The sequence below is a fragment of the Callionymus lyra genome, chromosome 1, assembly GCF_982586985.1.
Source record: "Callionymus lyra chromosome 1, fCalLyr1.hap1.1, whole genome shotgun sequence".
NCBI classification, from domain to species: Eukaryota; Metazoa; Chordata; class Actinopteri; order Syngnathiformes; family Callionymidae; genus Callionymus; species Callionymus lyra.
The window spans coordinates 12,594,186-12,610,707 of record NC_141818.1 but is presented as its reverse complement, the minus strand read 5'-3'; the positions used below and the strand labels follow the sequence as shown (position 1 = coordinate 12,610,707).

At 37.6% G+C, this 16,522-nt stretch overlaps 1 protein-coding gene across 1 annotated transcript; it reads right to left on the bottom strand.

Moving 5' to 3' along the window:
* Nucleotides 1-37: 37 nt before the first annotated feature.
* LOC148088086 (arrestin domain-containing protein 3-like) lies at nucleotides 38-5,902 on the bottom strand. Its single transcript, XM_087794318.1, has 6 exons — nucleotides 4,029-5,902; nucleotides 3,902-3,962; nucleotides 2,685-2,832; nucleotides 2,505-2,607; nucleotides 2,168-2,433; nucleotides 38-1,180 (listed from the first exon to the last, which is right to left on the bottom strand). The coding sequence occupies exons 1-6, from the start codon at nucleotides 4,288-4,290 to the stop codon at nucleotides 1,082-1,084; spliced, it is 939 nt and encodes a 312-aa protein (XP_087650444.1). The 5' UTR covers nucleotides 4,291-5,902; the 3' UTR covers nucleotides 38-1,081.
* Nucleotides 5,903-16,522: the final 10,620 nt, after the last annotated feature.

Below are 16,522 nucleotides of genomic sequence, written 5' to 3'. Positions count from 1 at the left end.
AGATGTTTTTTTCAATTGAATACAAATACACATGAAACAGCTTTGGTTCAATTTTATTTGTTGTTTTCTATTGTATGATCGGTTAGATTGATACAACTTCTTAATTCCCACGATGGGAAAAAGCAGAGGAACCACAGTTAAACATACTAACATGACAAGGCAGAACACACAGCAAATTAAACGAAACAGATCATTATTTTCACAGTGACAAACACTCGATATTTAAATGTAATTGAGGATGAATAAACGGTTAGATTGTCTTTGAAAATTGCCTGTCAATGTCCAATAACATAATTAAAAGTGCAGTAAGCAAAAGTGTACATAAGGAATCTGGTCCTGCACGTGAATACTAGTCAATTGTACTTTCCCAGAATAACTATCTCAATGGATTGATAAAATTCCATCAATACCTATCTATCAATGCATCTACTGTATATATTATATGATAGTACCTTTTATTCTTCCCACATCGGGGCTTCAACCATCCATCCCCACATCAATCTATCTATTATCTTAAAAGAGGGATATTCCTAATGTATTCGTTCACAACTGGCTAAAATGATTTTAAAATGAATGACTCATTGATCTACTCCTGAGTTGAAAGTAACTGGAGCCAAACCACAGGTGGAAAATGTTTAAATTGCACTTGTAAACCTCATTTAAAAGACTACATTTCTTAAAAAGTAAAACATTGTAACTTTTCATCCAGCCAACTACTTCTATATGCACACAAAACACAATCCACCAGTTCCTCCCGTTGACACAAAAGAAATACTTGAAAAAAAAAAAATCTGAAATTCAATAACATTGATAAAGATAAGTGCAACTTTTACTCCAATATCTTCCCTGAACAATCCCTGAGAAATAGAAACAGCTTGAGACTTTCACTGAGGAATATATATCTATATATCACGATAACTGAATATATCTCAGTAATACTGATAAAATACATTGAAATGAAAGATAAGACAAATGAAAGCTAACAAAGTAACTGTATGTTACCAGTCAGTAACATACAGACCCTCTACTAACCTGGTATATATATGATAAACTTGTTACATCTGATGGTCCGATGATACACTCACAAATAAGGCTGATGGCGAGGCACAGCAGGGGGCTCGTAGAGGATGATGGGAAAGAGCATGACAAGATTAGCCGATGCTCTTATGCAGAGGGACAACTGTAGGAAAATAGAAACAAAGTTCAGTTTATCCATCACATGTGGAGAAGATTCATACAACATGCATTGTTGCACTGTAAGAGAGCATCGTCGCGATGGCTCACTCTGAGTATTGTGTTGTCGTGTGTGTGTCGCGTTACGTTTGAAAAATCAAATGTTCATTTCACTTTTTTTTCTATCCGTCACACTCCTCCCCACATGTTGCGAGTCACAGAGTAGAAGATAACTGCAGCGAGAAACCGGTAATAAAGTAAACCGCTAGTTCCTGAAAAAAACGACAATGAAGTTTTGCAAAAATTGCGAAAAAATCTGCGTAGATCCTTTTTTTTTTGTGGATATAGCAATCAGAGCAGTTGTTGCAACTTGTAGCAGCTCTTTTGTTGGCTAATTATTACAGTTTAATCGCACTTTTTATGTTTTTTATTTATTATAGTGTATTTATTACAGTGTTTAACAGTTTAACAGTAAAATAATTTTAAAAAAGTGTTTGGTATCGATCATGATTATTGTGAAGTGTGAAATTCTGGGTCGATTTTAAGAATCCTTTTGACAGAATAACCCTCTAAAACAAAATCGTTTTACTCTCTTTTTCTAAAATAAAACTACGTTTACATCACTTTTTATTTTTCCTCAACGTTTCTTACTAGAACCCTTAATAAATAATGCATTTAAAACATAATTATATGTATTTTTTTCAGATAGAATAACACATTTTTTTTCTCAAACTATTGAGATGTATGAGCAGTGGGTGGTTTTGATAAGAATTAAGAGCAAAAATAAATTAGCGAGAAGTATCAGATCAAGTAATAAATAATGTTATTTCCCAAAAATGTTTTATATTCACTTGATATTTTTGAAGGACAATAAATTCTAAAAAAAAAAAATCCCTAAAAACTCAAGTCATATTTATATACTAGTAATAAAAAAATCTGAAAAAAAAAAAAAATCTTTAGCTTCTAAACATCTTTTTCCACTTCTTGAACTGACCTTAATGGTGTACTCCACCACCAGGAGGCTGCAGTTGGAGATCGTGGAAGGCGCATCGGCGGGCACTGTCAACAGCATCTCCATGCGGGCGTCAGAAACGTGGGGGTTCAGCGGGCGCCCCTTCACCGCGCCCAAGCACCTGTCCACCACCCTTGCACTTCCTCTGTTATGGGTGAAGAACGACTGTTTCTGCTGCAGCTTGACCATTGGGGTCGCAGCACGGGAGGAAGCATTGCTGAAGTCACAAAATATTCTCACGGTTTCACCTTCAGGGGATGAAAAAAAAGGGAAACTTTAACGTTTGATTGTAGCTTTTTTTAGGGATAATAAAGTGCACCTGGTAGAAACGCTTGCTTCTCTGTCCGGGCACTCATCGTGATGGGACCCTCGGCACACCAGAGGCAGCACAAGGTCTTGCTGCTGACCCCCGAGAGAGGAGCCTACGACAGTAGATGTGTCGCAACATCAAACCCTTCGTTGTAGCATGGGAAGAAAAAGAAGTGCCGAGCCCACTTACCCACAGGTGAGGCCGGTTCATGTCGATGTGGTTCACGAACTTCAACTCGGTGGTGAAGTCTTTATCCAGGTGCCAGCTCCTGCTGACGCTCATGTTCATAGTGTAGGTCACTTGTCCAAAGGCGCCGCGAAAACTCGTCGGGAAATCCCTGTCATGAGAAATATAACTTTGTAAAGACTTCAGTATCTTCAATGTATGTTTTGTTCAACAGCTTTACTTCAATCAATCACAGAAGATGTACGAAAAAGATGCATTTAAGTCCAACCATTATGTATCATTTACTAGTTAAAGCATGGATCCTTCAATGAATTAACTATTAACTCATCAACAGAAGTTCTTTAAACTGAAGTTGTTTTTTTTGTTGATTTGAACAAATAAACAATCACAGCGCAGAGATCTGTCAAGCAGCTGTTTTACAGCCAAGAATCTAATGTTATTGCTTTATTTAATTCATTAAATGTAGGTATTAGAAGCATTCCAGAACATGCTTGAACACACCGCATAGTAGAGTAAGAATGTAAATTATGTGATGCTCGTTCAGCACCACAGAGAGTGACTAATTCTTCAAATGGTATGAGGATCCAGATGGTATCTATCCAGCTGTTCTGATCTACATTTCCTGATTAATATTATAAATATTGTAATACTAAATTGGTTTTTTTTTTAACATTTATTTTGATGATGGACAACCAAAGATGAGCAAAAAAACTCCTTGGTTGACAAAACCTTTTTTTTCCCCCCTACAACTTTAAGTGCACTTGAACGCACCACCCTATAGTATAGATTAGGTTAGGTAGAACTTTATTGATTGAAATTGTTTTTTTTTTCCAAATTATCCACAGCAAATACAGCAATTTTTCATAAAAAATAATCAAAATAAAAAAAGAACAAGAACAAAGAGAAAGAAAGAGAAAGAACAAGATGATACAATCTAAGTCTAAAGACAAAGAACATACATCAAAGAAAGTATAGTAATAGTACGACAGTCCAGAATAAAGTTTTACCTACCTACCTACCTATCTTTATTTCTCTTTTTTCTTGTTCTTATTTTATTTTGATGTATTTTTTTATGGAAAATTGTTGTATTTTCTGTGGCTATTGGAAAAAAACAATAAAGTTTTACCTTACCTTACCTTACCTACCTGAGGGAGACATTCACTGTTTAGGAAAATACATCATAATACACTTGTTTTACTTAAAAAAAAAAAAAACCCCACCCATGGGGGAGCTGGCATGTGAAGGGATAGACATGTCTGCCAGGGGGGAGTTTTGAAGAGACTGAAAAGAAAGGGATCAAAGTGAGTGTGTTGGATCAGGAACTTGGGGTTCTTTGGCGGTCCATACCTGCTCCACCTTCTTGCATGATGGTGTTCCTCAAGTTGAACAACTCGAGCTTCGCGTTGACATTCCTCCTGGAGCGTTTACTTCCCGAGGTCCAGTGGACGTGGACTTTCCCCACGACCTTCATGGTGATGGAGGTGATCTTGGTCTCCTTGGTGAGCGTGAAGCTCACCTGGCCCGTCAACAAGGCACCGCTGGACAGTGTATTCCGCTCGTTCAAGGCGTTGAAGTTGATGCTAAAATCTTTTAAAGTCTGCTGGAACATCTTTTTAAAAACTTTAAATATGTATAAAAAAGAGTTCTGCCTGGTTGGAGTGGAGCAAAAATAAAAGGATTTAAACGCAAGACTATTCTCGGAAGGAAGACACAAAACAAAACAATGCGATCAACAGGGCGCTCAGTGCGCATGCTCATCGGGCCAAGCCCCTGGGCTGGGCGTGGCTTAGTTTATTTCAAGCCCGCTTGTGTTTTTCTTTTTGTTTAAAAGTTCAAACTTTGATGGTTTTACTTACGATTGTCAACTTTCTGATCGCGTCTGTATTTAGTTTTTCGTGTTTAAAAAAGTTAGGTTCATGCTTTCGATATTTAATAAAGGTAATTTTATTTCCCGTTCTTAAGTTTCGTTTATACAGAAATACCTGTAACATTAACAGCTATTTTGCTATTTATCTGTTTTATTTGCTTTATTAAATAAAACCCTTCCAAAAACGTTCGAAATAGTTTTCAGAATTGAAATTCCGCTTTAAGAGCAGATATTGAAAAAGAAAAAATGAGTAATAATAATAATAATAATAATAATCTCTATTTATATAGCGCCTTTCTAGACCAGTGGTTGTTAAATTAACATTACGGGGGGAAAAAAGTAAAAGAACAAAGATAAACAATAATAATAATTCAAAAGTGGCTCGATTTATTTTAACGATAGTCCGTGTCATTTTTGCTTATTGGAATCTCACAGTGTGGACTGTCATTGTTACTACTGTACTATGATCCCTGCAATAAAACTGTTATTGTATTATAATAATAATATTTATGTTTTATATTGAATTATGTCGAAAACGCATCTTCAATTAAACAAAATCTACAAATATAAATTACTTACTTACAATAATACCAGCTGTTATATCAAAATGAACCACTAGATGACACTGTTTGTCTGACTATTGCAAAACTGCAGTTGATCCTTGATTCAAAAGGTTAAAAGAATGGCTTCACTCTCCCTAGAAGATACATTAAAATGTTGTTTCCATTTGGTGTTGAATGGTTTTTCATTTTAAGTTGATGCTTTTTAATATTTTATCGAAGCTTTGATGATAGTTTAATGAATGAAAGGTACACAGTGCAGCCACAAAACCACCAAGAAGGTTGTTATAAACTCACCATGCAAAGCATAAAGACTTATATTTATCAAAAAAGACATGTTTCTCCGACATGTAGTTCATTTTACTTTAACAAGGACGATGATCTTTAATGGCTGTATCTCGTCTTTGGACCCTCTGGTACCTCAACACGTTTACAGCAAATGAATCATGAATGTTCAGTTTTCCACTCGCAAGGGTTGACGTCGGTGAATTAAATATTTGACTAGACTTGACTCATGCGGGATCATCAGCAGAATCCTAACGCAGGAAGTGCTCTCTGCCAGACGGTGCACTGCTTCGTTATTTACTCTAACTGTCCATTAGTTGCTCAGAGACTCCATACCCAGGCTCGTAAACAGTGGAAAGAATGTTGAAACAGGAGACGTGTGCAGAGTGGCATTTATAAATCAGAACAGCTCCAGAATCAGCTTTTGCAAGGAATTACAGTAATAACACGTGACGCCTACATGTCCTAATTCATCATGTTCTTCATATCTTAGGTGGGGATAGCGCTCTTTTTTTTATAACCATACTGGACGATGTGTCTCACACACACAGAGTCATCAATAACAGGATTGACTGTAATTGTCTCGGAGGAGAGCACCTATCAGGTTTGGTGAAGATCACATGGACTTTATTTAGATCAAGACTGTCATCTGTAGCTTCAGATATCCGTTTATCTAACAAGGAGACGGTTCAGGCTGAAATAATCATTGTGCACAGGAAAGAGAGGCGGGATGTCAAAGAGACTTTTTTTTTTCATTAGATTCATCATAAAAAACAATTGTGACAGTCTACTTCCTGGATACAACTAATTGTGTAAAAGATTATCTGTCAAAAGGTAGTTCTATCAGTTCTATAGAAATGTAGTTTTTACTTAATAAGACAGGTTAGTGGATGATATCGTACTTTCTGTTGTACATATTATTCATCTTAAAACTTATTTTGTGTTCTGGCTAAGCCACTAAACTTTAACCTACTTTAAAACAGACACTTTAAATTACTGTGTAAAGCCATAAGAACAATACAATTCAATGTATACAACTACATGAGTGCAACATTGCCTTTTTAAGGACCAACTATAAAAACTTTTTATTTTATTTTTAAATTGGTGTGTCAGCAGAACATTTGAGTCCTGCTATAAATGCTAGGCTAAAATGAAAACTAACTTGTTCAACTATTGGTAACATTAGTGGTTCTTATTGGAAAGAAGTAGTTAAATAAATTATTGTTATAACTGAGATATTGGTAATACTCATTTTTAGATCATATTTTATCCGTTGCTGAGAATGATTTCTATTTATTATTATGATGATGTGAAGTTAATATGGATGTGAATCAGAATCACAAGACATGACATTTCTACCATTCATTTTTTAACCACTTGCAATAGCCATGATATGTAATAAAACGGTTCCGTGATGGGTAAGTATTGAGCTCCAATTGTAATTCTTGGAAAACAAGAAAAGGGGGAAAATTTGAATGAGAAAAATTGAATAAACTCATGAATCAATAGTTGCTAACATGAGTTGCCAACAGAAGCATGAATATAGAGATTCAGGACAGAAATATAATCCAACAACAGCAGTCACTTTTTTTTCTGTTGATAAAACAGTTTTCAAAAGGTCAAGAACAAAAAATGTTGATATAACGTTATTTTAAAAACTCCTGCATTGCCTCTATGTTGGATTATTTAATATAGCATCGGTAAAGCAGGATGAGTCCAACCTTACCAAGAACATTTGGCTTGGATTTAAACCAAAGACTGTCAACGGCTTCATAGCATCCGTTGCAAATGTTTACAAAAAAACTATTTTTTAAGGTCAAAATATAAATGCTACGTGCCATGTTTATTGTGTTCCAGGAGCAGGAATAAGCCTTTTTTAAATTTTGGATATAATTTGGTGGTAGTCTTTGTGAATCAGATGCAATCAGTGGTTCGGCCCTTGGCATTTATATAGATATCATTAGATATAATATTATAGATTTTTAACAATACAGTTTATTTACAAAAAGGATCTTAATTCTTTAGTTCTAGGTCTATTTAGCAACCATTCCTTTTAAAAAAAATTATTAGGATGCATGACCTAATTATCAAGCGTTGTTACGCAGACGTAAGTAAATGTTTGTCCGTAAAACAGACCCTAATGCAAAGGGAAGCGAAGGAACCCCGTGGATAAGCTTCCGTATCGATCGGCAAGTTTCTCCCGAGCCCCGGCTAATCCACAGGGTTGCTCCTGATGACTTTGAAAAGCTCTGCTAGCAGTCGACCTGCGTCTATTTGCAATTTAGATGGGAGGAGAGGAGATGTCTGAGGCTGAACGCGAGGAGGGGGGAGAGCAGCGAAGCAGGATGCTGGAAAATACTGAGAGGGAAATGAGATGAGGGATGCAGGAGGAGGATGGTGCACTGCAGGAGGAGAGGAGCGAGAGGACACACAAGGATTTGAAGGATATTTTATAAGCTTTATTTTTGGTTTCGTCTAGAATAGTGCCGTGAAAATCTGATTTTAATCTACGTTAAATATAAAAGGATTCTCTCTGAAGGATTTTGCTCCAATTGTGGCCTTAAGTTGTTATCATTAAATCAGGATTTTCTCTGTTTAGTGCAATTTTGAAGATTATTGAAGAGGTATAAAATAAGCGTGATTCTCTATTTCCTACATCAGCAGCAGTGGAAAATACCCCTTTTTTCAGAGAATATATAGAATCTCTCATGGAAGCCAAGATTTACAGTTTGCAGAACACCCTGGGTCGACCCTAGGCCTCCTCACAGTTAGAAATAGATCTTTCAAACATAATCCATGCTTTGGTATCTTCTCTTTAGACTATTGTAACAGTTTATTTTAATGTCTAAACAAGAAGGAGCTGTTTCGCCTGCAGTTAATACAAAACTCTGCAGCAAGAATTCTGCCCTGCTCTAGTAGAAGAACTCACATTTCTCTGATCATTAAATTTCTTCACTAGCTGCCAGTTTCTTTCTGGATAAATTTTAAAATTCTGGTTCTTACTTTCAGATCTATTCATGGTCAGACTCCTCCTTACATCAGTGATCTGATCCAGCCTTACACCCCAGCTCGGGCTCTGAGGTCTGTGGATTAGAATCTACTGATGGTTCCTGTACACGGTTCAGGACCAGAGGAGAGAAATCCTTCCAGACTGTTGCTCCTAAGCTTTGGAACGATCTTCCTCTCGCTCTGTGTTTGATGATCTACTGACTCCTTCAAGAAACATCTTAAGACATTTCTGGGACTCCTGTGTTTGTATTATGTGTCTTGACCTTTTAAAGTATATATTTTAACTGTGTATTGTTTTTGATTGTTCAAGCGCCCTGTGACCCTGGTCTAGAAAGGTGCTTTACAAATAACTATTACTTACTTACTAACTAATCCTAGCCTTAACTCTAACCCTAACCATCCAAGAAGCATTCTGAAGAGTAACCAGACCAACTTCACATGGTTCTTAAATAAATCTCTGATTAATCAGTTCAGTCAAAAAGTTAATATTCATCCAACCTTTCAAAAAATAATGTCCTTCATTTTCAATCACCCTGGAGGAGGAGAAAGAGTTAAAGCTGTCAGATATGAACTCTTTTGTGCTTCTTTACACCCAGAAAAAGAATTCCTGTGGTCAAACAGGAAGCCAAAGAGGGAACCGCTGGCGATCCTAATCCCCGTCAGATCCAACGATAGCTTTCTTCCCCTCAAACAATGCTGCCTACAGAAGACTCTGACTGATCAACACGCGGAACTAGAAAAGGTCATTGAAAGTTACATCATGGGTTCTGAAGTAGGTGAGTGTTGTAAACTATATATACCGGGAGGACCAAGAAACTAGACATGCTTTCGTGAACCACAAATTTTTGGGAAATTCCTGTTGAAATATTCTCAGAACTTGTAAAAAATATTCCCAGTGGAAACAAAAAATGACTTTTCTTTGGGAGTGAACTTTATCCTGGAAACGGTACAATGTAAAAAAAATACATGAAATCTTGATCTGTTCTTATACATTCTGGGATGATTATTTTTGGGTAATTTCAACAAGATTTTCCTAAATGATTGGCCTGCAACATGATGACATTTTTCTGGGTCATCCTTTCTTTCCAAACTTAACTAAAACAAGCTCACTGTATCTCAGCTGTTGTATTCTGGTCCAAAGTTCCAGTCAGAGGCGCAGCTCCAGATATTAGTCTTGGCTCTCAGGAGCTAAAGAGATGCTTTGTTCCGTCGTCCGGCTTCATCCTCCCCCAGCAAATTAAAGTTTAACCTCAAAAGATCTCGGCATGGAAAAGATCAACTCTTTCTTCAGTCCAGCATGAAGACACCCATGGTCTTTACAGATTAACAAACTAAAAGTGAATGAGTGTAAAATCTCCTAATGTGAATGTAAGATTCTTAAAGTACATATTGACTTCTTTATTTGCAATGATTCATTTAAGAAGCACTAAAATGACAGAATCGTCATGTTTCAACTCTCCAATCATTTTTCTTTCTAGCCTCAAGTCGTCCAGCTGTTTAACCCTTCTGAGAAATTAAATCCAGCTGAGCTCCCCTCCAGACTCGTCTCAGCCTCTCCGACTTCCATATCCTGATTCAGACTCAGCTTGAACTCATTTCCTGTTTGAGCTGCATTTTGTTTCCTTGAGTATTTACCTACGAAATCTGCACAAAAGAAAGCAAATAAACAGTATAATGGATCGGCTGAACGAGCTTCTCCGTCCCTTTTCAGCGCAGAGAAGCAGTTTCACAAAAAACACAATAAACACAATAAAACAGTGAATATATAACAGTGCACTTTACTTCATATCAGGGGTGTCCAAACCTTTTCCAAGGACTAGAACTAAAGTAAATAAAAATTATCAGGGGCCAAAATAAAATAAAATCAAAATAAAAGCACCTACCAAAATCTGAAATTTTTAGAATTACGTAAATATTTAGTAGTTTTCTTTTTGGGGTTTTAATTTGGATCGTCTAAAAAAAAAATGTAGAATGTTTTGTTGAAATTTTAGAAACGTGAATTTATATTTCGTATTCTGGTTGAAGATAAGGTTAATAATGGAGAAATTCTACCTGAGGGCCGCAAATGGCCCCCGAGCCATGATTACAGTTGCTATATCAAACTAAACTGAAAAATGCTTTCGATACCATCGTAAAAGTAGAAGTATTTATGAGAATATTTTGTCACCAAAGGAGTATTTGATTCATCTGGAATCACAGGAAATGTCTTGATTACAATCAATATACGATCTTCTCAAAAATATTTGTTCTAAAAATTCTGTATAAAACCTTATTTTGTGTTGATTTTCACACAATTTCATGTTTTTTTTTAATTAAACATGATGAACTTAGTTGTGAATCCGGTTTGACAGTTAAAATTGATACTTTATACTTTTATTTGCCATCTCACAGGATGGACTTTCCTTTTCTCAATATTATAAAAGTTTATTACAACTTAATTCTGTAAATATGATTAACTGTGGACAAAGTAATATTTACGTCAACTAATGTAGCAGCGAAAGTAAAACTATAACTCTCTCTCTCTCTCCCTCGCTCTCTCTCTCCCTCTCTCTCCCTCTCTCTCTCTCTCTCTCTCTCTCCCTCTCTCTCTCTCTTTCCCTCTCTCTCTCTCTCTCCCTCTCTCTCTCGCTCTCTCTCTCTCTCCCCCTCTCTCTCTCGCTCTCTCTCTCTCTCTCTCCCTCTCTCTCTCGCTCTCTCTCTCTCTCTCTCTCCCTCTCTCTCTTTCTCTCTCTCTCCCCCTCTCTCTCTCCCTCTCCCTCTCCCTCTCTCTCTCTCTCTCTCTCTCTCTCTCTCCCTCTCTCTCTCCCTCTCTCAGCCCATCACACACTGTCAGCTAATGTTTACATTGAACTAAAGTGAGTCCACCGTTCCAACCGGCCTGACAGTCTGACAGGGCAAGAGAATAGTTAATAGGCCACAGGACCTCTGCTCTGACCTTGAGGCAGGACCATCCATCATGAAGGCCGGATGATAGATCGAGGCTGAGAGGTGGATCACAGGTTGCTGCTCTTAGATCCGGGACTGAATGGACTTGATGAGGAGGAACTTAACAAGCTTATCAGTGAATCATCATTTCAGACTCTTTCATCATCCGAGGATCAGCCTCATAAACAACGTCAGAGACACTAAGACATGTTTTTCTACTATGACCCTGCCGTGACTATGCGTTCTGTCAGAGACTTCTAATTGCGGAAATTGCACCTCAGTTAGGAAATGAAGAACAGTGAGTGCATTGTGCCGGTGAGTGGGGTGTTTTTTTTAATCTTTTTTTTTCCTTAATCTGGTTATTTTTTTTATAATTTAAGCATTTATTTAACTGGGATATAGTTTTGGTTTCAGCTAATATACACAGGCTGTGTCCCAGATCGCGCGCTTCTGCACTTACACTTAGTATTTTAAGTGCACAAGTGCGTCCCAGCATATAGTGCGCAACAAGCACTCAATTTGCGCACTCAAATTGCCAGGAAATTGAGTGTGGATCGTTGGACACTTTCCACCCTTAACCGTCGCAATTTTAGTGACGTAGATGGCGCTAAACAGAAGCTAAGTCACTGACGAAGCATAACAGTGTAAATGTCTAAGAAGACACAAATTCTACCACACAACAACAATAATAACACAATGAAACACAACTTAATAACTTGTTTCAATCGGTGAAAAGTGCCGTCAAGTGTCTGCGATAGTGTTATAAAGTAGTAGAAGAAGAAGCTGTTGGATAGCTTCAGTGTATAGCGACAGTGTTTGATTTGAGACAGAACTACCCTGTCGAAATTTGAGCACTGGCCAAGTACGTACGCTATCTAAATGTGTACTATAACCCAGTGCGCTTAGAGAAGTTTGCCATTTGGGCCACAGTCTTTGTAAATCAGGTGCAATCAGTGGTGCGGCCCTCAACATGTGACTCAATGAATGAAAATTAAAAATACTTTCTTAATCTCCGTAGAGAAATCTCACTGATTCACCATTATATTTAAATATAAAACATCATTGGTGCCTAAAATATCAATGCTTCCATAGCCATGATATCATCATTGAAGTTATTTTCCAGATGTTTTAAATACGCAAGAAATTAACAATATACTTTATTTTTAAATACATATATCACTTGTTAGTCATCTTCATTCTATTCTTCTCTGCCTGTTTAGCAAATAAACCTGGAAAACGGATCCTATAATGGAAAATATTTCAACCTCAAGGTTAAACTGTGAAACACGTTTTTTATAAATTATTTGTTTGTATGACGAAATAATTTAATTCAACGCTGGTAATATAGTGTATAAATATATAATATAGTCCTTCAGAATGTGTTCCAGCCAGATGGGAAAAAAAGATTATTTTTGTGTCCTTGTTCCTCCTTCAGTTCTCTCTTACTTTGTGTTTTAGGTCGCACTCATCTGCAACCTTATTACCCAGCGTCCTCTGCGGCAGCCTCGCCACCGTCAGACATATCAGCAGCCGGCGCACGCTCAACCCACTTCTGATCATCAGGAATGTTACCGGCACAAAACCTGCACAGAATTGACAACAAGGTTAAATTGACGGTTACATTTTTTTTTGTTGAAATAAAATAAATGTTCATCTCATTACTGTGACCATCTAAAAAGAAATAAATAGCAAGATTGTATCGCTTCATTGTTCACAGCTTCGTCCAGGCGTGAATATCATTATTGTTTTTTTTCGTATTTAGCAGCCATCACTGTTTACTGTACTGCCATCTCATCTGTGCTGCATCTGCGCGTCCCAAATGCCAGCGGCTCTTAAAGTGCGACATCATTTAACATCTTAATAACTACTGTGTGATGCAGTCCATAAAACAGAACGTTTCATCTCCACTTCAATCGAACGTTCTTTAAAGTCACAAATAACAACCTGCCAGAGCGTCTGTTGCGGTCGTTTGTTTGTCATTACTGTCATCGTTGAAGTCTCGGCTCGGCTGGTGAGAGTATCTAATTCACTGGAACCTTCAACAGCAACATATATAGATCATATCGTACAATTAAAACATGTCGATGTTTGAGTTGAGATCAGTGGAGGTGAAGAAGAGAGTGCAGACATGGTGGGCCGTCAGGGCATGCGAGGCCTTCTCTGCTGCCCTAAGATATATATTAAATTACAGACTTTTTTTATTATATTTGTTAATGTTTTATAATTTTTTCAAAGAATAGCTACCGTATTTTCCGCACTATTAGGCGCACCTGATTATAAGGCGCACCTTCGATGAATGGCCTATTTTAGAAACGTTTTCATAAATAGGGCGCACGGGATTATAATGCGCATAGAATAAAAGATACAGTCAAACGTTTGACTGCGTTTATGCATCCATGAGATAAAGCTGTGCTAAAGGGAATGTCAACAAAACAGTCAGATAAAGTCAAACTTCATTAAGCGTTCTGACAACTCCGTTCACTCCCATCGTAACGATGTTCAAATGATGTTTAAAAGGCTTCAAGCAGCAGCGAATGACACTGGTGTTGTGAGCAGACAAATGTTGAGTGCGCAGCAGTGAAGTTGAGCGCATGTATGACAGCTAGAGCTCGCGTGTATGACATGTTGAACGCACGTGTATGACGGGTTGAGCGCGCAGCAGAGTGGTTTTGAGTGTACAACAACCAGGACACACTCGCTCAAATCGGTGGCAGTAATATCACGTCAAAGACGTCCGCCATGATGTGACGTGCGTCGGCACAGCCGGCGCAGAGTCATGAAAGTAAACAAGTCACCCACCAGGTAATGTTCATATATAAGGCGCTCCGGATTATAAGGCGCACTGTCGTTTTTTTTAGAAATTGAAAGGCTTTTAAGTGCGCATTATAGTGCGGTACAATATATAATATATAATACGGTACTTAATAAATAATTCCAAATGGTCTATCCACCTCCTTTCATAGCTTTCCTCTGGTCCCACTGCTTCCAAACATGAATAATCATATAACAGCATTCAGCCATCATATGTCGCTAGTTTGCCTGAGGTGTCCGTATTGAAGTGACATGATGGTCAATTATATAGTACAATCATAAAGTCAAAGTATACTAAATTAAGGAAGATACTTCATTCCTGGTCCAGGACTCGATTTGGAAAAGGCTGGGGTCTGGGGTCTGTCTGGGGTTGTTGCTGTGGCCTTGGTCTGTTCTTGGTCTGTTCTTGTTCTTGTTCTTGTTCTTGTTCTTGGTCTTGGTCTTGGTCTTGGAGTGCCCTTTTTTTTTACAAAGTTACAGAGAACACAGAAGTATTTTTCTGTCGAAGCAAACATGTTTAGTAATCACACCTTTCATTTTGAATGTAAAACCTGGTTTATAAAATGCATCATAAACTGTAGTAAGAATCTTCCGGCACCTCACGGTGCTGAAGAACTCTTCTCTCTATCGATCTTCAAACATCTTCGTCAGAAAACAACATCTGCTACAGTACAGTGAAGCAGTTTTAAGAAGCCCACGGACCACAGGAGATGAGAGAATTATATAACTTTAATCCTGCGAGCATGTAAACATGTTTGTGAGCCGCCACACTCCCCAGGACTCCTTTTTTCCTCGTTAGTATTCCTCGACATATGGAGTCCACAACACCTTTTTTTTATTAGCCTTACTCTTAGCGGTGCTGGTGGTCCACATGTTGGCTCCGGGACACAACAAGACCCTGGTAGATCTCCTGAGCGCTATGACACAACACCAGTGTACAACAACCAAGACACACTCGCTCAAACCGGTGGCAGTAATATCACGTCAAAGACGTCCGCCATGAAGTGACGTGCGTCGTAAATCCCACCCCGTGATGACACAATGACGTAATCCACTTACAATAGAATGTTTACGCACTGAGGACGACAGTTGGAATAGTTAGCTTTGATATTAGCTTGAATCTTCTCCGCCATTATCTCGCGTACGTCCTCGGCCGTCACCAATTACCAGAAGCGAGGAGCTACAAGGTGCACTATTGTTCATGCTAAATTATTTACTGAGCACGAGCTTTTGTAAACTTCGGCGCCAATTCATCTTAAGAAGCTCTTTTGTGTCAGCACTTAATCGTCTCCTAATTAGCGTCCTTGCTAACACCCTCTCTCGGTGGAAATATACGATTACAGAAGCACCATCGACACGCGCCGTTTGTCAGGAAGCCAGATTCTGCCGTCTCTTTTGTGTGTCGCTTGTGTTTGTGCGAGCGCCTGCTGACACAGACTACGACACAGTGAGTGTGTTGACACTTGAAAAGTGTCACTGAGATACATAAGGGACGCGCAGATGCCGAGGAGCTCGAGTCAGAATTCCAAGCGTAAAGTGTATTTTCTCGGTGTGTTGACATGTAATTACCCGGAAGAGTTTGTGTTTATCTGAGGCAGTCGCTAAGAACAATGAGTAAAATAGATACTTTTGAATTCAAAGCAGAGCTAAAGAACACCCCTTAAAATAATGACAACAAATAAACACTATAAAGCTAGTTTTGTGTCAGAGTCCTGGGACTCAGAGAAATGTTGAGTGATGATTTGACCCTTTTGTCAGAAAACATATGTGTTTGTGGTATCCCCTGTGTTGTCTCTCGGTCACAGTGAACAATCTCCCTTGCTTCCATAAATACATATAAAGTGGTGGAGGTCATTGACCTTGACCCAGAGATAACACAAGGGATACCACAAACACATTTGTTTTGGGGCCTTTACCCTGGTATAACACAAGGGTTAGGAAAAGCGAAGAAAAAAAACATATTTATTCAACAAATACCATTTCCTTCATCCACCTTAATTTATATTTTTTTACTTTAAAAATACATGTTTGGATATATTTAATTATAATATAAAATAATTTGTTGCCATTTTCACTGCTGTGTTTTCTGTGCAATGACAATAAAAGAACGTCTAAAGTATTCAAACTATATATTTATACATATTTCGAGTTATTTTGAAACCTATCTGACCAGTTTAATTCTAAACATAACTTTTTAAGGCTTCTTTATTTTATTTAAATATATATATATATATATATATATATATATATATATATATATATCTTTATTTTTTTCAATAACGATAATAAGACGTTTTTTATATTTTTAATAATATTAAAAAACAGTATATTTATACCCATGATGATAATTCACTCTAAAAAAATAAACCCTTATCATAGGGTAT